We start from the raw sequence: 15,516 nt of genomic DNA on the forward strand, positions 1-15,516 counted from the left end.
ACTTAGGAGATGTTTGTGGCAATTGAGCCCATGAGGGGCTATGGAAAAGTAGCAATGAAGTTCGGATTTTCCAACGAAATGATGGTAACTTGGCTTAAACATCGAGCCAAAGTAGAGTTGTTAGACCATGTCTCAAGTTAGAGCTCGAAAAGAAAACTTTCCTAATTTGATTAGGTTTCCAAGTTTGAGTGATTTCATAATTTTGACTAGGTTTTCTAAGAAGGAGTTTCGTATTTGGATCTAATTCTTGTCTTTATATAAAAAGTGTCTTCTTGGATAGAATCCAAAAGGCGGCTTTTTCATGATCACACTCTAAAGTAATCCAAGAGGACTTTTTAGTGTTCAAGTCAATAAATTATGGTAAGATTTGCGAATTCTTTTTTGAGATTGAGAAATAATTTCGTAAAAATTGTAATAACTAAACATTGTGACAGTTATTTGAGAAATGCTGAAAGTATTTAAGTGACTCAAATGTAATTATAATCTCTTTTGTATCGCTTGATTTATATTTAATCATGTACTGCTCTCCCTTGTAAACGTAGGCTACACCAATCGAATTATATAAATCCGATGTCCAATTTATTTTATTATTTTGTTGATTTTAATGTTCGATCACTTATTTTCTGAAACTATGTCATTTTCTAGGTCGCGACAAATTATAGTGATTGAACCATTGTGAATTTGTTCTACTCTGGAGGTCATATCCTGGCTTCGAGTCCTAATTAATGGAGTCATATGCCAAATGCAAGCATTTCTAAACAACCAAAAAAAAAAACATTTAGGTGAGGAACGCAAAGTGCAAATGTGTGAAATGTATGATCCTAAAGTCATGGCGCAAGTTTGTGAACCGTAAGGCCAGACTCGTAATCCCAGCTCCCACCGATGTTACAAATCGGGCATTGATACTCCATGTGCCAACGTCCAAGATTCGAGGTCCAGAGTCTCAAATTTTCAAGTGCCGAGATCCTAGGGTTGAGATCGCAGGTCTAGGTCCAAGCGTCGAGCCCTACATCTTGGGACTAAGGTTAGCATGCTAGTTTTTCAGGGTCTTGTGCATTTAGACTTTTATATTACTCGACACAAAAAATAATAAAAATGAAATAGATTTCCAAGCAACTTTCTCGTAATATATGAAAACTCGAAATGATTTTTTTCTTAGAATACAAAAGCAGCCCGAAAGAAAACTTTCCAAAAGCTCACTAAACAGCATCGCACGGAATTCAACTCCCACGCTCTATAAAGAAATAGGGCAAAAATCTGAAAGTGTGTCGAGAATTAGAATATAACATATTCAAAAAAAAATTCACATGCAAAAAGGGCAAGGACGCGGCAATTCCACGTCATTCGGAATGCCAATTCGGACTAAAGAGTCGGTCTAACGTTTCGGCCCATGCTCCCGGGAGAACCAAGGATTCGGGGCGGGTCCTGGACCCGACCCGACCCGACCCGTTTCCGCCCTCCGGGGGAGGTACAGGGGACCAGGAGGGACTCTGCCGCCTCCGCTGATCACAAGAAAAAGCTCTCTCACGCCAACCACGAACGAACGTACGCACGCACGCCCCTGCTCTGGACCCAGCAACAGCTTGGCGAGTGGCGGCACACCCTTCTTGCTCTAGAGAGAGAGAGAGAGAGAGGGAGGGGCTATGGCGGTGGCGGCGCCGGGGCAGCTGAACATAGAGGAGTCGCCGCCGTCGTGGGGCTCGCGGAGCGTCGACTGCTTCGAGAAATTGGAGCAGATTGGCGAAGGCACTTACGGGTCTGTCCGCAAAACTCGTGCCCAGTCTCCTTGTTCCTTCATGGGTTGCCTTCTTTTATCGTGTTTTTTTCTTTTTTGGCTGAGGGTTTGTTGATTCAGAACTGTTATATGTGCGCCGAGTTGGAGATTATGCGACGACCCATGTTTTCTTTTTGGTGGCCCTGAGAGTAGGTTGTGGTCGTGTTTGATGTCTTCTTTTGTTTCGACCCTTTTGGGTTGAATTATGCATGTGGGCAGTTTCTTGGGAAACTGATGGGATGCGTAATTGCTGATGGGACTTGACCAATAGCAGACGATAGGACCTGAGATCAATCGAAAACTGTAGAAATTCTGATATGAAAATAAACTCTGTATTTGGTTGGCCGTGTGTCGACCAATTTGTTGGTTTAGAGTAATGATGTGAGGGATAAAGGGGGTTTAGTGTTGACCTTGTTGCTCAATTTTCTATCAACATGGCCAAATTAGTTGAGGGATTGGGAAGCTAGGTTACCTGGTCATGATCTCGCAAACTTTCTTAGTTGGAGGGGAATCATGGTTAGAATATTTAATTTTGTGGGAACCAGGTGGTCTGCATGCTTATTGGCTATGTTGGTTGAACTAGAGGTACTGTGTCCCGCAGCATTCCACCATCAAAATAGAAAAAGGGAGGAATAGAGAAAGTAAATGACATGTTTCCTGTTTCATTGTTTGTTTGGTCTCTTGTTTGAGGCAGGTTTCACAAGAAAAGTCATGAAATATGTTATCTGATTATTTTCGTGGAGCAATGAACAGAAAAAAATTTGGTGACATCTATAAGTTCGTTTGTGAAAGTAATGGAATCCTAATACATCTGGTGATTAAATTTAAAGAAGTAGAATGAAGCCAACCGTGCATTCATATATCCATGGATGTTGGTAGACTGGGAGGTTTGATTAACAACGAGCTTGCATGAAACTAATTAAAATATACTTGGATCTTCACTCTTTGTATGCTTCTCATATAAAAGAGGGGTTCTTCTTTAGAAGTTTTTGTACTGCGTTAGAAGAAAAATGCACCTTCAAGTTTCTGTATCTTCCATTGGCAAGGACCACAGCAAGTAATGTATCCTTTAAATTGACAATATCTCACTATTTAGTAGTGTAGATGTAAAGCCATTAGTTATCTGACAAGTTATTGTCGATGCTGTTATGTTTACATTGCTTTGCAGCATAGATTTCCTTTTTTCTTCCCTTTTGTAATTTCTTCTGCTTTTGAATTTCAAAGTGTGAAAATTTGGCTGACAACATATCCTACTTGCTTGCTGGATTCGTTTATTTCTTTTTATCATTCACATAAGTCCACACATATTATCTGCAGCCAAGTGTTCATGGCCAGAGAAATAAGTTCCAGTGAAATTGTTGCTCTGAAGAAGATACGCATGGATAATGAAAAAGAAGGGGTATGCATATGCCTCCACCTCTTCCCTTGCTTCGATAACTTATTGCTAATTAGAAAAGGAAGATTATCGGTTGTTAGGTGTCAGTCTATTGACTGTATGTCGAGTAGACCAGTAACTTGTCAGATTTATTCTTTCATTTTATCCTGCAGTTTCCTATAACAGCAATTCGAGAAATTAAAATATTGAAGAAGCTTCAACATGAGAATGTTATCAAGCTTAAAGAAATTGTAACATCTCCTGGTATGATCAGCTTCCAACATTCTTGCTCTTTGCTATCACATAGTCAGATTGTGACACGATTGAGTTGCTTTTACTTCTTTCCAGGTCCTGAGACCATTGAACAGAGAAAGGCAGGTTGGTAGAGCTACATGCTATGCTTTCCTACTTTAAGAGATTTTGGGCTTTACTTCTTTTAAGATACTTGATGCTATTTTGTTCCTGGGTATCTTGGCTAGCTGGATTATCACAAGACATAGGGAGAGTGTTCTTATATCTAACTACTGCTTTTGGGTATGTAGAGGGCAACAAGTATAAAGGCAGCATCTACATGGTTTTTGAGTACATGGACCATGACTTGACAGGCCTTGCTGATCGTCCTGGACTCAGATTTACAATTCCACAGATTAAGGTGTCATGACTTTTGATAGCTGAAGGAAAATTACTAGCAAAACAATATTCCAATTTCCTAATTAAGCTTTTATTTCAGTGTTATATGAAGCAGTTGCTAACTGGCTTACACTATTGTCATGTCAACCAAGTGCTTCATCGGGATATAAAAGGTCATCATGAGTTTCAAATTACATTTTCTCTTATGGTTGATAGTTCTTTTGTGGTTGGATTGTAAGTCACATCTCTTCTTGCAGGTTCCAATCTTCTAATAGATAATGAGGGAAGGTTGAAGCTAGCAGATTTTGGACTTGCACGATCTTTTTCCAATGACCATGTTGGAAATCTTACTAATCGTGTTATCACTTTGTGGTACAGGTAATATTTTCAGTTTATGTTATTGAGTGGTAAATTTGACTGGCCGATGGTTGCGCATGCACCATAGGTTCCTATCAACTTAAAAAGTAGCAAAAACTTCCACTGTTTAGCCAGAAGTTTCATATCTCTGAAAGAGAGATTATGACATCTAGAAGAGGTTTATTCTTGATTCATGAATATTTGAGATGCTCCCCACATCAATTATTGAACATTCACTTCTTTCTGGTAATCATGCCTATGTTGTTGCCTTTTCGAGCCCTACTGTTGTTTATGTTATTTATCAATCAAAGGGACAAATGATTATCTTCATACTGAGAAAGAGGAAATCACACTGAACTGGAAGTTTTAGGCACTTTTTTTGCCAGTAACACCATAGCAATACGTGATATCATATGTTCAATTAGCTTTCTTCGTGTGCATATCCCACTTTTTGCTCATATCTCCATACTTCATATCCTTTCTAGGATGTTTGCCTATAAACCATGTTTATAGCACCTTAATCATCTGTCAATCTCCAAGAATTGCATTATATCTCCATACTTCATAACCTTTCAAGGATGTTTACCTATAAACCATGTTTGTAGCACCTTTATCATCTGTCAATCTCCAGGAATTGCATTGAGGCAAAAAATTACCCGGAAATTGCAGTGAAATGTCTGCAATAAAATCTGGGTATTATAGTCTCATAGGGCTCAGTAACAGGATCATTCCTGCTGTCACTGGTATTGTGCTGGTTCATCTTTCTGTACAATCGGGAGAGTCATCCTTCTTGTTTTCTAATGAACATAATTAAAGTCAAGAAACAGTGCACTTAGCTACATGAATTTCTAAGTATATAATGATGCCGCGTACTTTGTGGTTCGAACCTGTTAGAGTAATTAAATATTAAATCATACCTTTATCTAATAGCTTAAGCTTGTAAAATAGTCGACAGTGGTTCTACAAAATCTCACATGGTAGTAGAGCTGAAGGTCCTGGGTTCGAATCTTTCCAAACCTCATTTGCCTCATTAATTAAATATGTCCACGCTTAGTACTAGGCAAAAAAGACCAGACTAAGCATGAGGGGGAGTGTTAAAGTAATTAAATATTAAATCACCCCTTCATCTAACGGTTTAAGCTTTTAGAACAGTTGGCAATGGTCCTACAAAATCTCACAAAACCCATGACCATAAGGTTAAGAGCCTTGAGCTCTGCCAATTGGGCTAGATCTGTCAGGAGAACACAATCTATAGGTTGCTCATCAATTTTGTTCGGTCATACATCATCTTAAGTAATAAATATGGTCTGCTTCGCTGCATGACCTGTGAGTTGAATTTTCCTTTTCATCTGCACCAGCCTATCATAGTTTTGCTCTTTTGTGCTATGAAAATTCTTCAACCGGCACTGCTAGGTGTATTGTATCATTGCTCTACAACATTATTCATCTTACGGAGGCAAAAATGTTGCTTTAAAAATTCAGTGGTGACACTGGATGCTTCTTTGTCTGCCCAAAATCCCAAGGAAATGCCTGGTTGGAATCCAGGCAAAGCCTTGCTATACATGGATGCAGGCAAAGGATGATTAGTTTCATGCCACTTAGCAATGTTAATTGGATGATTGATTAAAATTCTTTCTTTCCCTCGAATGGTTTATCTCTAGTTAATATATCTTTCAGTTATAAGGTCTTCTTTAGAAGGGGCTAGATAACATGAATTCTTTTGCATGGAACTTGTCCAGAATCTACTGGGTAATTGGATTTTGATTTTGAAAAACAAAGGCATGACTCTGAAGGGAGTAGGGGTTTTTTCTTGCTTTAACTTTTATCTGATATGACTACAGGCCTCCAGAGTTGCTCCTTGGAGCCACAAAATATGGCCCAGCTGTTGACATGTGGTCAGTGGGTTGCATCTTTGGGGAACTTCTGTATGGGAAACCTATCTTACCTGCAAAAAACGAGGTAAGGCATGCTACCTGAATTTCGTCTTTGATGACAACATTGAGGAATGATCTGCTTGTTCTTCTACCACTGGTGTTCATCTGGACTTTAGGTAAATTATACAAGATAAATCATTTGATCTTTTGAGCATAAGGCGTGTGAAACATGCTAGAAGTTGGGACACATTTGGATTTTCTAGAACCAATATGATGATACTCTGCCACGTTTTCTTCTTTTTCTCCCTCCTGTTGTTCCAAATTGTTGATCAATTTTTATGACCACGGAGGAACTTTTTTACTTATTTCTTTTATTCCAATAGATTTTTTTTTAATTCTTTTAGTCTTGGGCTCAGTTATAAGTTATAACTGGGTTGAAGAAAATTTTCAAAGTTTTTATTTGATCTTCTGAATTAATTCTTCTTTGTTCGGTTGAGCATAAGGCATGTTCATCTTGAGAAAGAACTAGCTAAATCAGGTGACTTGGCACATGCCCAGAGGCATTCCTCCAATGAAATGTAAACAGCAAAAAATCAACAATCATTCAGATGTTTTCCTGAATTCTTCATTGATGCTCTCTCTGTGCTGCAGCCTGAGCAACTAAACAAGATCTTTGAGCTTTGCGGATCGCCTGATGAAGTCAACTGGCCTGGGGTTTCCAAGATACCCTGGTATAACAATTTCAAGCCAACAAGGCCCATGAAAAGACGCGTCAGGGAGGTTTTCAGACAGTATGTAAACCGAATCTAGTATTTTTTAGTTGCTGTACCGAACATATTTGACTTCTCATCTTTGTTTTTGGCCTCATATAGTTTGACAAGTAATTGTTATCTTCCCTACTTTTTACAGCTTTGACCGTCATGCCTTAGATTTGTTGGATAGAATGCTGACTCTTGATCCAGCTCAGGTATATGCTTGTATTCGGTAACCTTTTCCTTTGAATACTCATTCTTTGGATATTAATCTGAAACCAACGTTTGCTGTGGGCATCTTGGAGGTGACTCTATCAGTTGAAAGTATAGTTCATTGGATTTGTCATAATCAAGTAGAACTACTTTTTAATTAGAAGAACTACTCCATGATTTAGATGGTTTATTCTCAAGTTTCGATATTTTTGTTTTGTTTAACCTTTTTTCATCAGCTTAGGTTAACTAAAGCACAATGGCAGAGTACTATGGTGTATTTTGAAAATTGTTATTCGTCCTTCTGAGAACATCTCAGGGACTGCATGCCATGTCATGAAGTGAAATTTACATTTTTTTTCCAATAATTTCTCCCTAAATTTTGGGAAGTTCGGTTAGTAAGGCAATGGTTTCTTGTAATTTCTGCCTAGGAGTAATTAATAATTTGGCAGATTTGTGGGTCACAGTTACTTCTCTTTAACTGTTTATGCCTCTTATTACCTGATGTAAAATTGTTGATTGTGCTCTATAAGCTTTGATTTAATAAATGTTGACTGACTCGCTGCACGAGTAGTCACTTCCACTATACAATTAATAGTCCTTACTTTCTTTTCTGTTTTGATATAGAGAATATCTGCCAAGGATGCACTCGACGCAGAGTATTTCTGGACAGATCCCCTACCATGTGATCCTAAAAGGTTTGTATGTTAACTAATGCTTGGATATTCCCTATCCGGACAGATCCGACTGATGTTATGATTTGCATAATCTGAATATCAATAATATGATATGCGTGTTTTAATCACAGCTTGCCAAAATATGAATCGTCGCATGAGTTCCAGACCAAGAAGAAGAGGCAGCAACAGCGGCAAAATGAAGAGGCAGTGAAGAGACAGAAAGTGACACATCCTCTGCCGCATTCTCGCCTACCGCCGATTCAGCACCCAGGCCAATCTCATCCTTCGCAGTGGTCTGCGCCCAACCATCCTGTGAACCACTCCCAGCCCGCTTTGTCTTCTGGGCCAGGCCATCACCACTACGGAAAGCCTCGGGGTCCGCCAGGTGGCCCAAACAGGTATCCCCCTGCTGGGACCCAGGGCACAAGCTATAATCCCAATCGCGGGGGCGGGGCCACCCAAGTCCGGGGTTATGCTGGTGGACCATATCCAACTCAAGGACGGCCTCCAACTTATGGTGGAGGCAGTATGCCTCCTGGTCCTGCTGGGGGTCCAGGAGCCACTGGGGGCTATGGCGTCGGCCCCGTGAATTACCCTCAAGGTAACCAGTATGGAGGTTCTACATCCAACCGAAGCTTAAACCAATTGGGTAACAATAGAAATCAACAATACGGTTGGCAACAATGAGTAAATGTCTAAGTTCAGTCGGCTCTTTGGACCCTACATTATGTGGTTGGAATGATGTTCAAATTTTGTGCTTAGGGAAGTTCTGAAATTGTCCCAAGTTTTCGAGGTTTTCAACATATCCTGTATCTATGGTTACCTAGTCTTTGGTTTCATAGGTCAAGAACCTAACTGAAATTAAAATTCATGAGCATCAAATGTCAATAGTAGGTTGAATCATGAATTCCATGACGATGAATTTATTGAGATTGGAGCGATTCGAGTATCAGTTTGCTTCAGGGCATGTTTGGTTGAAGGGAACTGGTCCAGTTTTCTGTATAATACTGAAAACGCATTTGGTTACAGACTGAAAACTGGTTCCTAATGAAAACAAGGGAAACTGTTTTCGGTTCTATTAACTACAAGTTGAAAGCTTAGAAAGTAGTTTTCAAAATTGTCGTCTGGACGGAACATGATCATGTCAATTTTCTGATAAAATGATGATACACTTCTTGACTTTATAAGCAATACAACCAAATATGCTTTTAAAAACATTTGTTCATGTTGGTGAATAATTAGCCTCATTGGCAAGAACCAAACACGTTTTCGAGAAAACAGAGAATCGATTTTATATTCAATTTCACTGAAAATGAAAACTGAAAACGATTCTGCGAACCAAACGGACACTTACAATCTTGTTTCCAGACTGGACAATGTCCAATTGAATCACTGTAGAAGATTACTAATTATATGTATTATGAATAGAGATTAAAGGAGACGGTTCCTTCTGGATTAACTTTTCCCTCCTAAATGGTAGTTAAGAAGGTGAATAATTAGCTTTCAAATGGATTATTACCATGTCCATAGCAGGTGGAAGAGTTCTTTGCACTAGGAATAAAAAACTTAACGAATGGAGTAGCACTTCCATGTTCAGGATACCTTTCTAGACTTCTACATTAAAATTTCCGGCTAAACGAACAAATACGCAACTAGTAAAATATGTCCAATCTGATAGATCTTGCTTTGCTAAGGTAAAAGCCACGAATGACCTAATGCAACAGCGAAGGCTCCTCTTGATCATCATAAAACATCAACACATCAACAAACACTAGATTGATCAACAGTTCAGTCCGAAATTGCTTTTGTGTTTCACCTAATGTTAGAAATTAAAGGGAAGATAGGAACTAGGAATGACAGAAGCATGATATAAACATTTTCCTCTCTTAGCTTCAAGTTCATTGCGAGCATCTTACCACTCGAAAACAGAAGACATCGAGGACGATCATAGAAATTTCGACGAATTTTAACAGTGCAAAAGAAGAAACAGTTTCCTTTCTGAAACGTCAGAAACCACCTTTCAATGGTACAGGTCTAAATGTCATCCTCAACACTTTCCCAGGTAAGTCCTCAATGATAAGCTCATGAGCTCTTTATGTTGACTCCACTTCGAGAACTATCTTCATGAACTCATATACTAAGTAACTTATAGCACCTGAAGGCAAAACCTGAAAAGGCAAAGAATGCCAAAATAAAGCGCCGCATTAACAAACTGAATATCAGCACACCAGGTCAACGTTTTCTTGAAAAATAGGGAAACTACAAAAGCAGTCAATGTATAACTAGCCTATACTCAATTTTGGTCCTCGCACTTTATCTCGTGGCAGATTTGATCCCTAAACTGATATCTTATCATGATTGCAAAACAGAGTTCATATTTCCATCCAGATGTCGACTGAAAAAGCTAACTAAGCATCGGACATGAACATGAACAGGGACCAAAAATGAACCGAGGCAATAGGACATGGACCATTATGTAATTTCCTCTCCACTATTAATTTTTTTATTCCACATCAGCGTCAAGTGTACATCTCCAGTACTTAATCAGCATTTTCCAATGATTTTCGGATGGAAAATACAGAATATGTCCCAAAATTGTGACTGGAGATTAGTTTAGGATCAAATCAGTCACGAGATATAGTACAAGGACCAAAGTCGGACAAGGGTAATAGAAGGACCACTAGTTCCCACCAAAAAAAATTTGAATCTAATTGACATATTGACACGAAAGTAACTGAAGCTATGCAGAAAGATGGCATTATAATGCGATTCTCTTCTTTAAATGCTGGTAAAGACTAAAATACCAATCTAAGATGAAGCAAGAACCTCAAACAGGAACAGAGTTTAAAAGTGGCAAAGAAATTGCTGGTGTCAGACTCAGATGCTTCTTTAAAGGCAATGAAGATGAATGTCACTCTCCTCTCTCACAATCCACATTATCTCAAATAGACTTCAATAGATGACAGACACATGGAGAGGTTCAACGCCTATTGCAGACCACACTCTCTCTGCTTTCTTTTTACTATTCATTTTTTCATCGTTGTGGTTATATTAAATGCAGTATGCATAAGAAATTTCCGCACAAGCACATTACTCAATGAATTTGATATATTAAGATCCGATCCATACCTGCAGTAAACTGGGAATTAAGCCAGTATAAAGGGCCGGAACACCACCATGCTCAACGATCTTGACACAAGTTGCAAGTGGACTTAATCTTGTTGTCCGTAATTGCATTTGAAGTTGTCTCCGCACTACTTCAAATGGGTAAGTAGCTGCTTCAGAACATGCACCAGCGATTGCTCCATAAAGCAAGGTCCTAATGGGACCAAGTTCCAGTTGTTCCATGGCATTCAATTCCTGGCCCTCCAGCTTCATATATTCGAGTCTCTTCCTCCCCTCAGGTGTATGCAGATAAGCAGATTTCAGTATATCATAAACACCATAGAAAACAGCGCCCGAAGGTGCCATGGCTACGATTGCGGGCACCAGACCCTTGTAGAGAGAGAAGAATCCTTCGGTTTGAACCATGTGACTGAAAGTGCCAATTATACCACCCAAGGCCTCCCCTCCTGGTGCCACCATCTTTGTCCTTATCTGACAGGAAAAACAGGAAAATCTCACTACTTGGTCCATTATCCAGGGATGATGTGAACCAATTTGATGCATTTCAAGTCTAGAAATCAATATATTGACCGCAAAAAACAAAGTCCAGAAATCAATATAAGCATTACACCACAAGAACATGCAAGGCTTCAATTCTGTGGATTGTGACAGTTAACACAACAATCACTAGATGAAGAGCATGCTTAGGCTCATGACCGATGGAAACTTTATTTCTACTTTTACATATAGCGAATGCTATATTGACAATCTTGATATATATGGAGTCCAAAAAATTTGGACCATGATTTAATTGCAGATCAAGTCCTTTTAAGGCTCTTTATTTGCTTTCAGAAGCTAAACAATTAAGTAACTACAATAGCAACTATGCTATAGTTTCATTGCTGTACATGTTCTGCTGACTTGTTCAGTCTATGCAGTTATACTGTTTTAAACCTACTGCAATTTGCAGTTATGCAGCTAGTGATACAGCTCTACAACAAACCGTGGGTTATCTTATAATAACACCACAGAGGTAAAGCTCCTTAGGTGGCATGAAAAAAAAACTGAATTGCACATACTGTGTCCATCGGCAAGCACAGCAAAGTAGCAGTAATCCCAGCTGCGGCTCCAGCGACAAACCTCTCAAAATTCGTAGCTTCCTCATTTCCAGACCATTTCAGCAATTTATTTCTGTATGTATCATAGGCATAGAAGTTGATGGCCTTAAATGGAGCTGTACGAAGTATATTGACAAAATTTCCTTTCCAAAAACCTTTCAGACCTTGGGTAGCTGAAATTGTCTTCATGAGATCAAAAAGATTCTTTTGTTCACCACGTACTACATATTCCAGCTTCAGTCTCTCAAGGGGGGCAACAACAGTTCTGGTGGAGAAAAACAGCATTTTATATGCAATTCAAGCAGCTTTTGTCTCAGTAGATACATGGAAACAGCATGAAAAACAAGCTAAGCATCATCCAGCATGATGAACATTAACAACTTAGATGATAAACAACAAGAATAAAATCCAAGATGTGATCATAACAAATATGACAAAAGAAACCTTATAGTAAGTACAACTAAGTGGCAAGAAAATGAATAAAATCTGGTTAGCTAAATACCATGGAAGATCAGATCAACAAAAATGGCCAGTCGAGTTATCTGAACATATTAAAGGGTCGCTGTTCAGATGGTGTTTTTTGCATGACATTGCAAGCACAGCCGGAGAAAGTGCTGACAGATCATGATTGCAATTAATCAAAACGGATCATCCTAATCTAACTACTAGAAACATCAAAAAGCATATAACAACTTATAATACCAGAATGCTTATAATACACTTCAGCTAAACTGTATATACCACCCCTATAGCACAATCAAGGTGACAAATCGGTCTACTTCCAGAGTTCTATCCTTGGTTAGCGTATAGGATGACCTTGGTTTTATCTGGAACTGCATCATATACCGGTTAGGACTGTTAGTATTAGACCCGATATACTCTGCACTAATCAAGCCACATCTAGCTACAATGCAATGCAATACAATAGCCACATCGTCTCGATTTGCAAAAAGTAGTAAGCCTGTAAGGTAACAGCTTAGTCCATCGGTGACCATCCTTTTGCAAGTAGCACAAGGTCTGGAGTTCAAGTGCCTGACCTCCACCTTCCCTACGTCTCTACCCTCAAGACCACTTAAGCTTTACCTTCTTTTCCCCTTGCTTGCGGCGCAATCCATAGAACATGAAACTAGCATCTTTCATTCACACAATCCCACACACACAAAGCAATGCTACCAACAAAAGAAGCAAGAACCTTAGAAGCATTGTCTGTAACATAAGATCATTCATAGAAAAAGCACCACGAATATATCAAATAAATGCAATAGTTGGTCAACCCCAAAATAAAACAGAATAAAATAATAAAACCAAAAAGAGAGAAATGAACAGAGACCTTGAGACCATTGCAGCAACAGCTCCAGCCCAGAGATGCTTCGTGGTATTCAAAGCACCCGATCCCTTCACCTTCCCCTTCTCCTTCTCCTCCACTTCGATTCCTTCAACTTTCTCCCCATTATTATTATTCCCCAGAAGCTTTGCAGAGTCCAACACATACCCATCATTCCCCTTCACCGACAGGCTCACAGACAGAAACACGCCATTCCCAAACCCCACTCTCGCGTTCACTCCACCGCAATCCGCTCTCCTACAAGAACTCACCGCCAAATTCTTAAAGGGATCGCCTTTCCGGGGAACGACAGCGACGAAACACGGAGGGAGGGCGTCATCAAGAAACAAGCCCCCAGGGACGAAAGGGTTCAAGCGTTCAGGCTTGACCAAGCTCCTGAACCAGAAACCTTGGTCGTGCATTGCGGAACGCGAAGTGGGTCGGCTCGGGCGCGCTCTTGGGTTGGTGGGTCGCGAGAAAATCGAAGCTTTGGGATCATCGAACGGTAGTCCGGGGTTTTAAAGAAGAGGGAAGGGAGCGTCAAGAGGAAGAGAGGGAGGAGGAATGGAACAATGGAATAAAAATGGGAGACTTTGAGCGGGCGATGTAGGTCGGTGTCGCAGCTGGTGCGAAGCTGATGTGAGAGCGACAGAAAAGAATAACGTATCGGATGCCGACAACGATCGAGCTGCGCAAGGAGAGAGGTATAGCTTTCATCGATGCATTTGTTTCGTTGATTTCGTCGAGAGTTCGTTGGGTGTCGCCACGACGCGACGAGGTTTTGGCGTGTTGGAAAACGTTGGGAAATGAAAAGCAGCGACACCTGAATAAATACAAACGAACGGATCTTGTTTCTTGGCTGGACATGTGCATTTCTTCGCAGCGAGGAAAGCCATTAATTTTAGGGAAAAATTCAAATAAAAATATGAAGTGTCTTCTTTTTTTCAAATAAAAATTTGGAGTGTATCTCAAATAAAAGCTGAAAGTGTCATTATTTTCTCAAATAAGGGTCCGAAATGGAGCTTGTTTCAAATGAAAACCTGGATTGGCCATATCGATCTTAAAGAAAAGCCTAACCTCGCACGATCAAATGGCATTTCCATCCTATACTTTTTAGAACTTTTTTCCCTTTTTTCCTTTCTTTTTTTCCTTTTTTATTTTGTTAACCCATATTTGATGAGTTGAGTTATATTCTATAAATGGGTTTAGAATGGTAAAGCTCAAAAGAATATATGTGTTAGATGAGTTAAAAACTTACTTAGACTCAATCTACTTCTATGACTCTATCGTTCTCATTCAATCTTGCGCTCGCTTACTCTACGCTTGCACCTTAGTTTAGGTATGAGTTTTCATATATTTAGTTAAATATGCACGTGTTTTAATAATATGGATCGGCTCAAGTATGCATTAAATTGGGTAAGGACCTCTAGATTTGTATTGTATGATAATTGGTCAAATTGGGTTGGACTATTATCGGCTCGACCCGACCCACCCGTTTGACATCTTAAACTTGTTTAAATTAAATGCTAGAGACTTTACATGAAATCACTTGCACATCAGATGACATTTTAATACGAAAATAAGTTTAGGGTAAATTTGTCGAGAGAAACTAGATTAATTTGATATTTTTTGTTGGACGAAAATTAGTTTGGGTAAACGTGGCATATATCGATTGGAGATTTTCTTATGAAACGAATATTATTTTGGGTAAATGTGTCATGAACTGCCAATTTGGGATTATTAATGGTTTTATCCCATCTTCGCCCATGGCTCTTCCACCGTCTCTCATACGAAAAGCAAGGCCGATCACTCTATAAAAAGATCGTATACTTCACATAATGTCTCCGGTGGCTACATTAATGTCGAGTCTGTTTGTTGGGCCGTTGTACCTTTTAACTAGGGTATGGTATTGTTAGATGTGAATGTAAGATGACGTTATTTGTTTGTCATACCTTTTCTAGGTGTTCATGGAATTATTACGATTGCCTATAAGGCTAGGACCAATAGGTCAAAAATGGGTGGCTCGTAAAGGAAATAAAAGAATTCTTCAAAAGCAGCTTTGCTTCTTTCCCGATGGATTCTCATTCTTCTGCCAAGCTAAAGATTGCGCTTAGGAAATTCAACTTTCTTTGCATAGAAATTTTGAGTTTTTCATTTCAATTAATGGGTACAGTGCAATTCATTCAGCCATTGATGCTTTTTTGGGGGACAAAACAGTAGGATTCAGCATTGAAGTCCTTGATTTCGAAATGGATCATATCAAAATTTTCAATTGCTAACGTGAAGAATTGGCTGGGGAATGGAAGCCCTAATGAATTGA

The 15,516-nt window shown here is 39.3% G+C and overlaps 2 protein-coding genes across 2 annotated transcripts; one reads left to right on the forward strand and one right to left on the reverse strand.

Annotated features, from left to right (window-relative positions):
• Window positions 1–1,481: 1,481 nt before the first annotated feature.
• On the forward strand, window positions 1,482–8,598 carry LOC115676898 (cyclin-dependent kinase C-1-like). The gene is made up of 12 exons (XM_030599927.2): window positions 1,482–1,756; window positions 3,092–3,173; window positions 3,323–3,413; window positions 3,498–3,527; window positions 3,692–3,801; window positions 3,880–3,952; window positions 4,037–4,157; window positions 5,978–6,095; window positions 6,662–6,801; window positions 6,920–6,977; window positions 7,600–7,670; window positions 7,781–8,598. The coding sequence occupies exons 1-12, from the start codon at window positions 1,644–1,646 to the stop codon at window positions 8,334–8,336; spliced, it is 1,563 nt and encodes a 520-aa protein (XP_030455787.1). The 5' UTR covers window positions 1,482–1,643; the 3' UTR covers window positions 8,337–8,598.
• Window positions 8,599–9,514: 916 nt separating this feature from the next.
• On the reverse strand, window positions 9,515–14,006 carry LOC115676979 (probable mitochondrial adenine nucleotide transporter BTL3). Its single transcript, XM_030600033.2, has 4 exons — window positions 13,203–14,006; window positions 11,834–12,137; window positions 10,779–11,246; window positions 9,515–9,817 (listed from the first exon to the last, which is right to left on the reverse strand). Exons 1-4 carry the CDS (start codon window positions 13,616–13,618, stop codon window positions 9,743–9,745), a joined length of 1,263 nt encoding a protein of 420 aa, XP_030455893.2. The 5' UTR covers window positions 13,619–14,006; the 3' UTR covers window positions 9,515–9,742.
• Between the last annotated feature and the right edge of the window lie 1,510 nt (window positions 14,007–15,516).

This window comes from Syzygium oleosum, unplaced genomic scaffold (genome assembly GCF_021117445.2).
Source record: "Syzygium oleosum isolate NSW1041296 unplaced genomic scaffold, Sole_v2.1 Sole_v2.35, whole genome shotgun sequence".
NCBI classification, from domain to species: Eukaryota; Viridiplantae; Streptophyta; class Magnoliopsida; order Myrtales; family Myrtaceae; genus Syzygium; species Syzygium oleosum.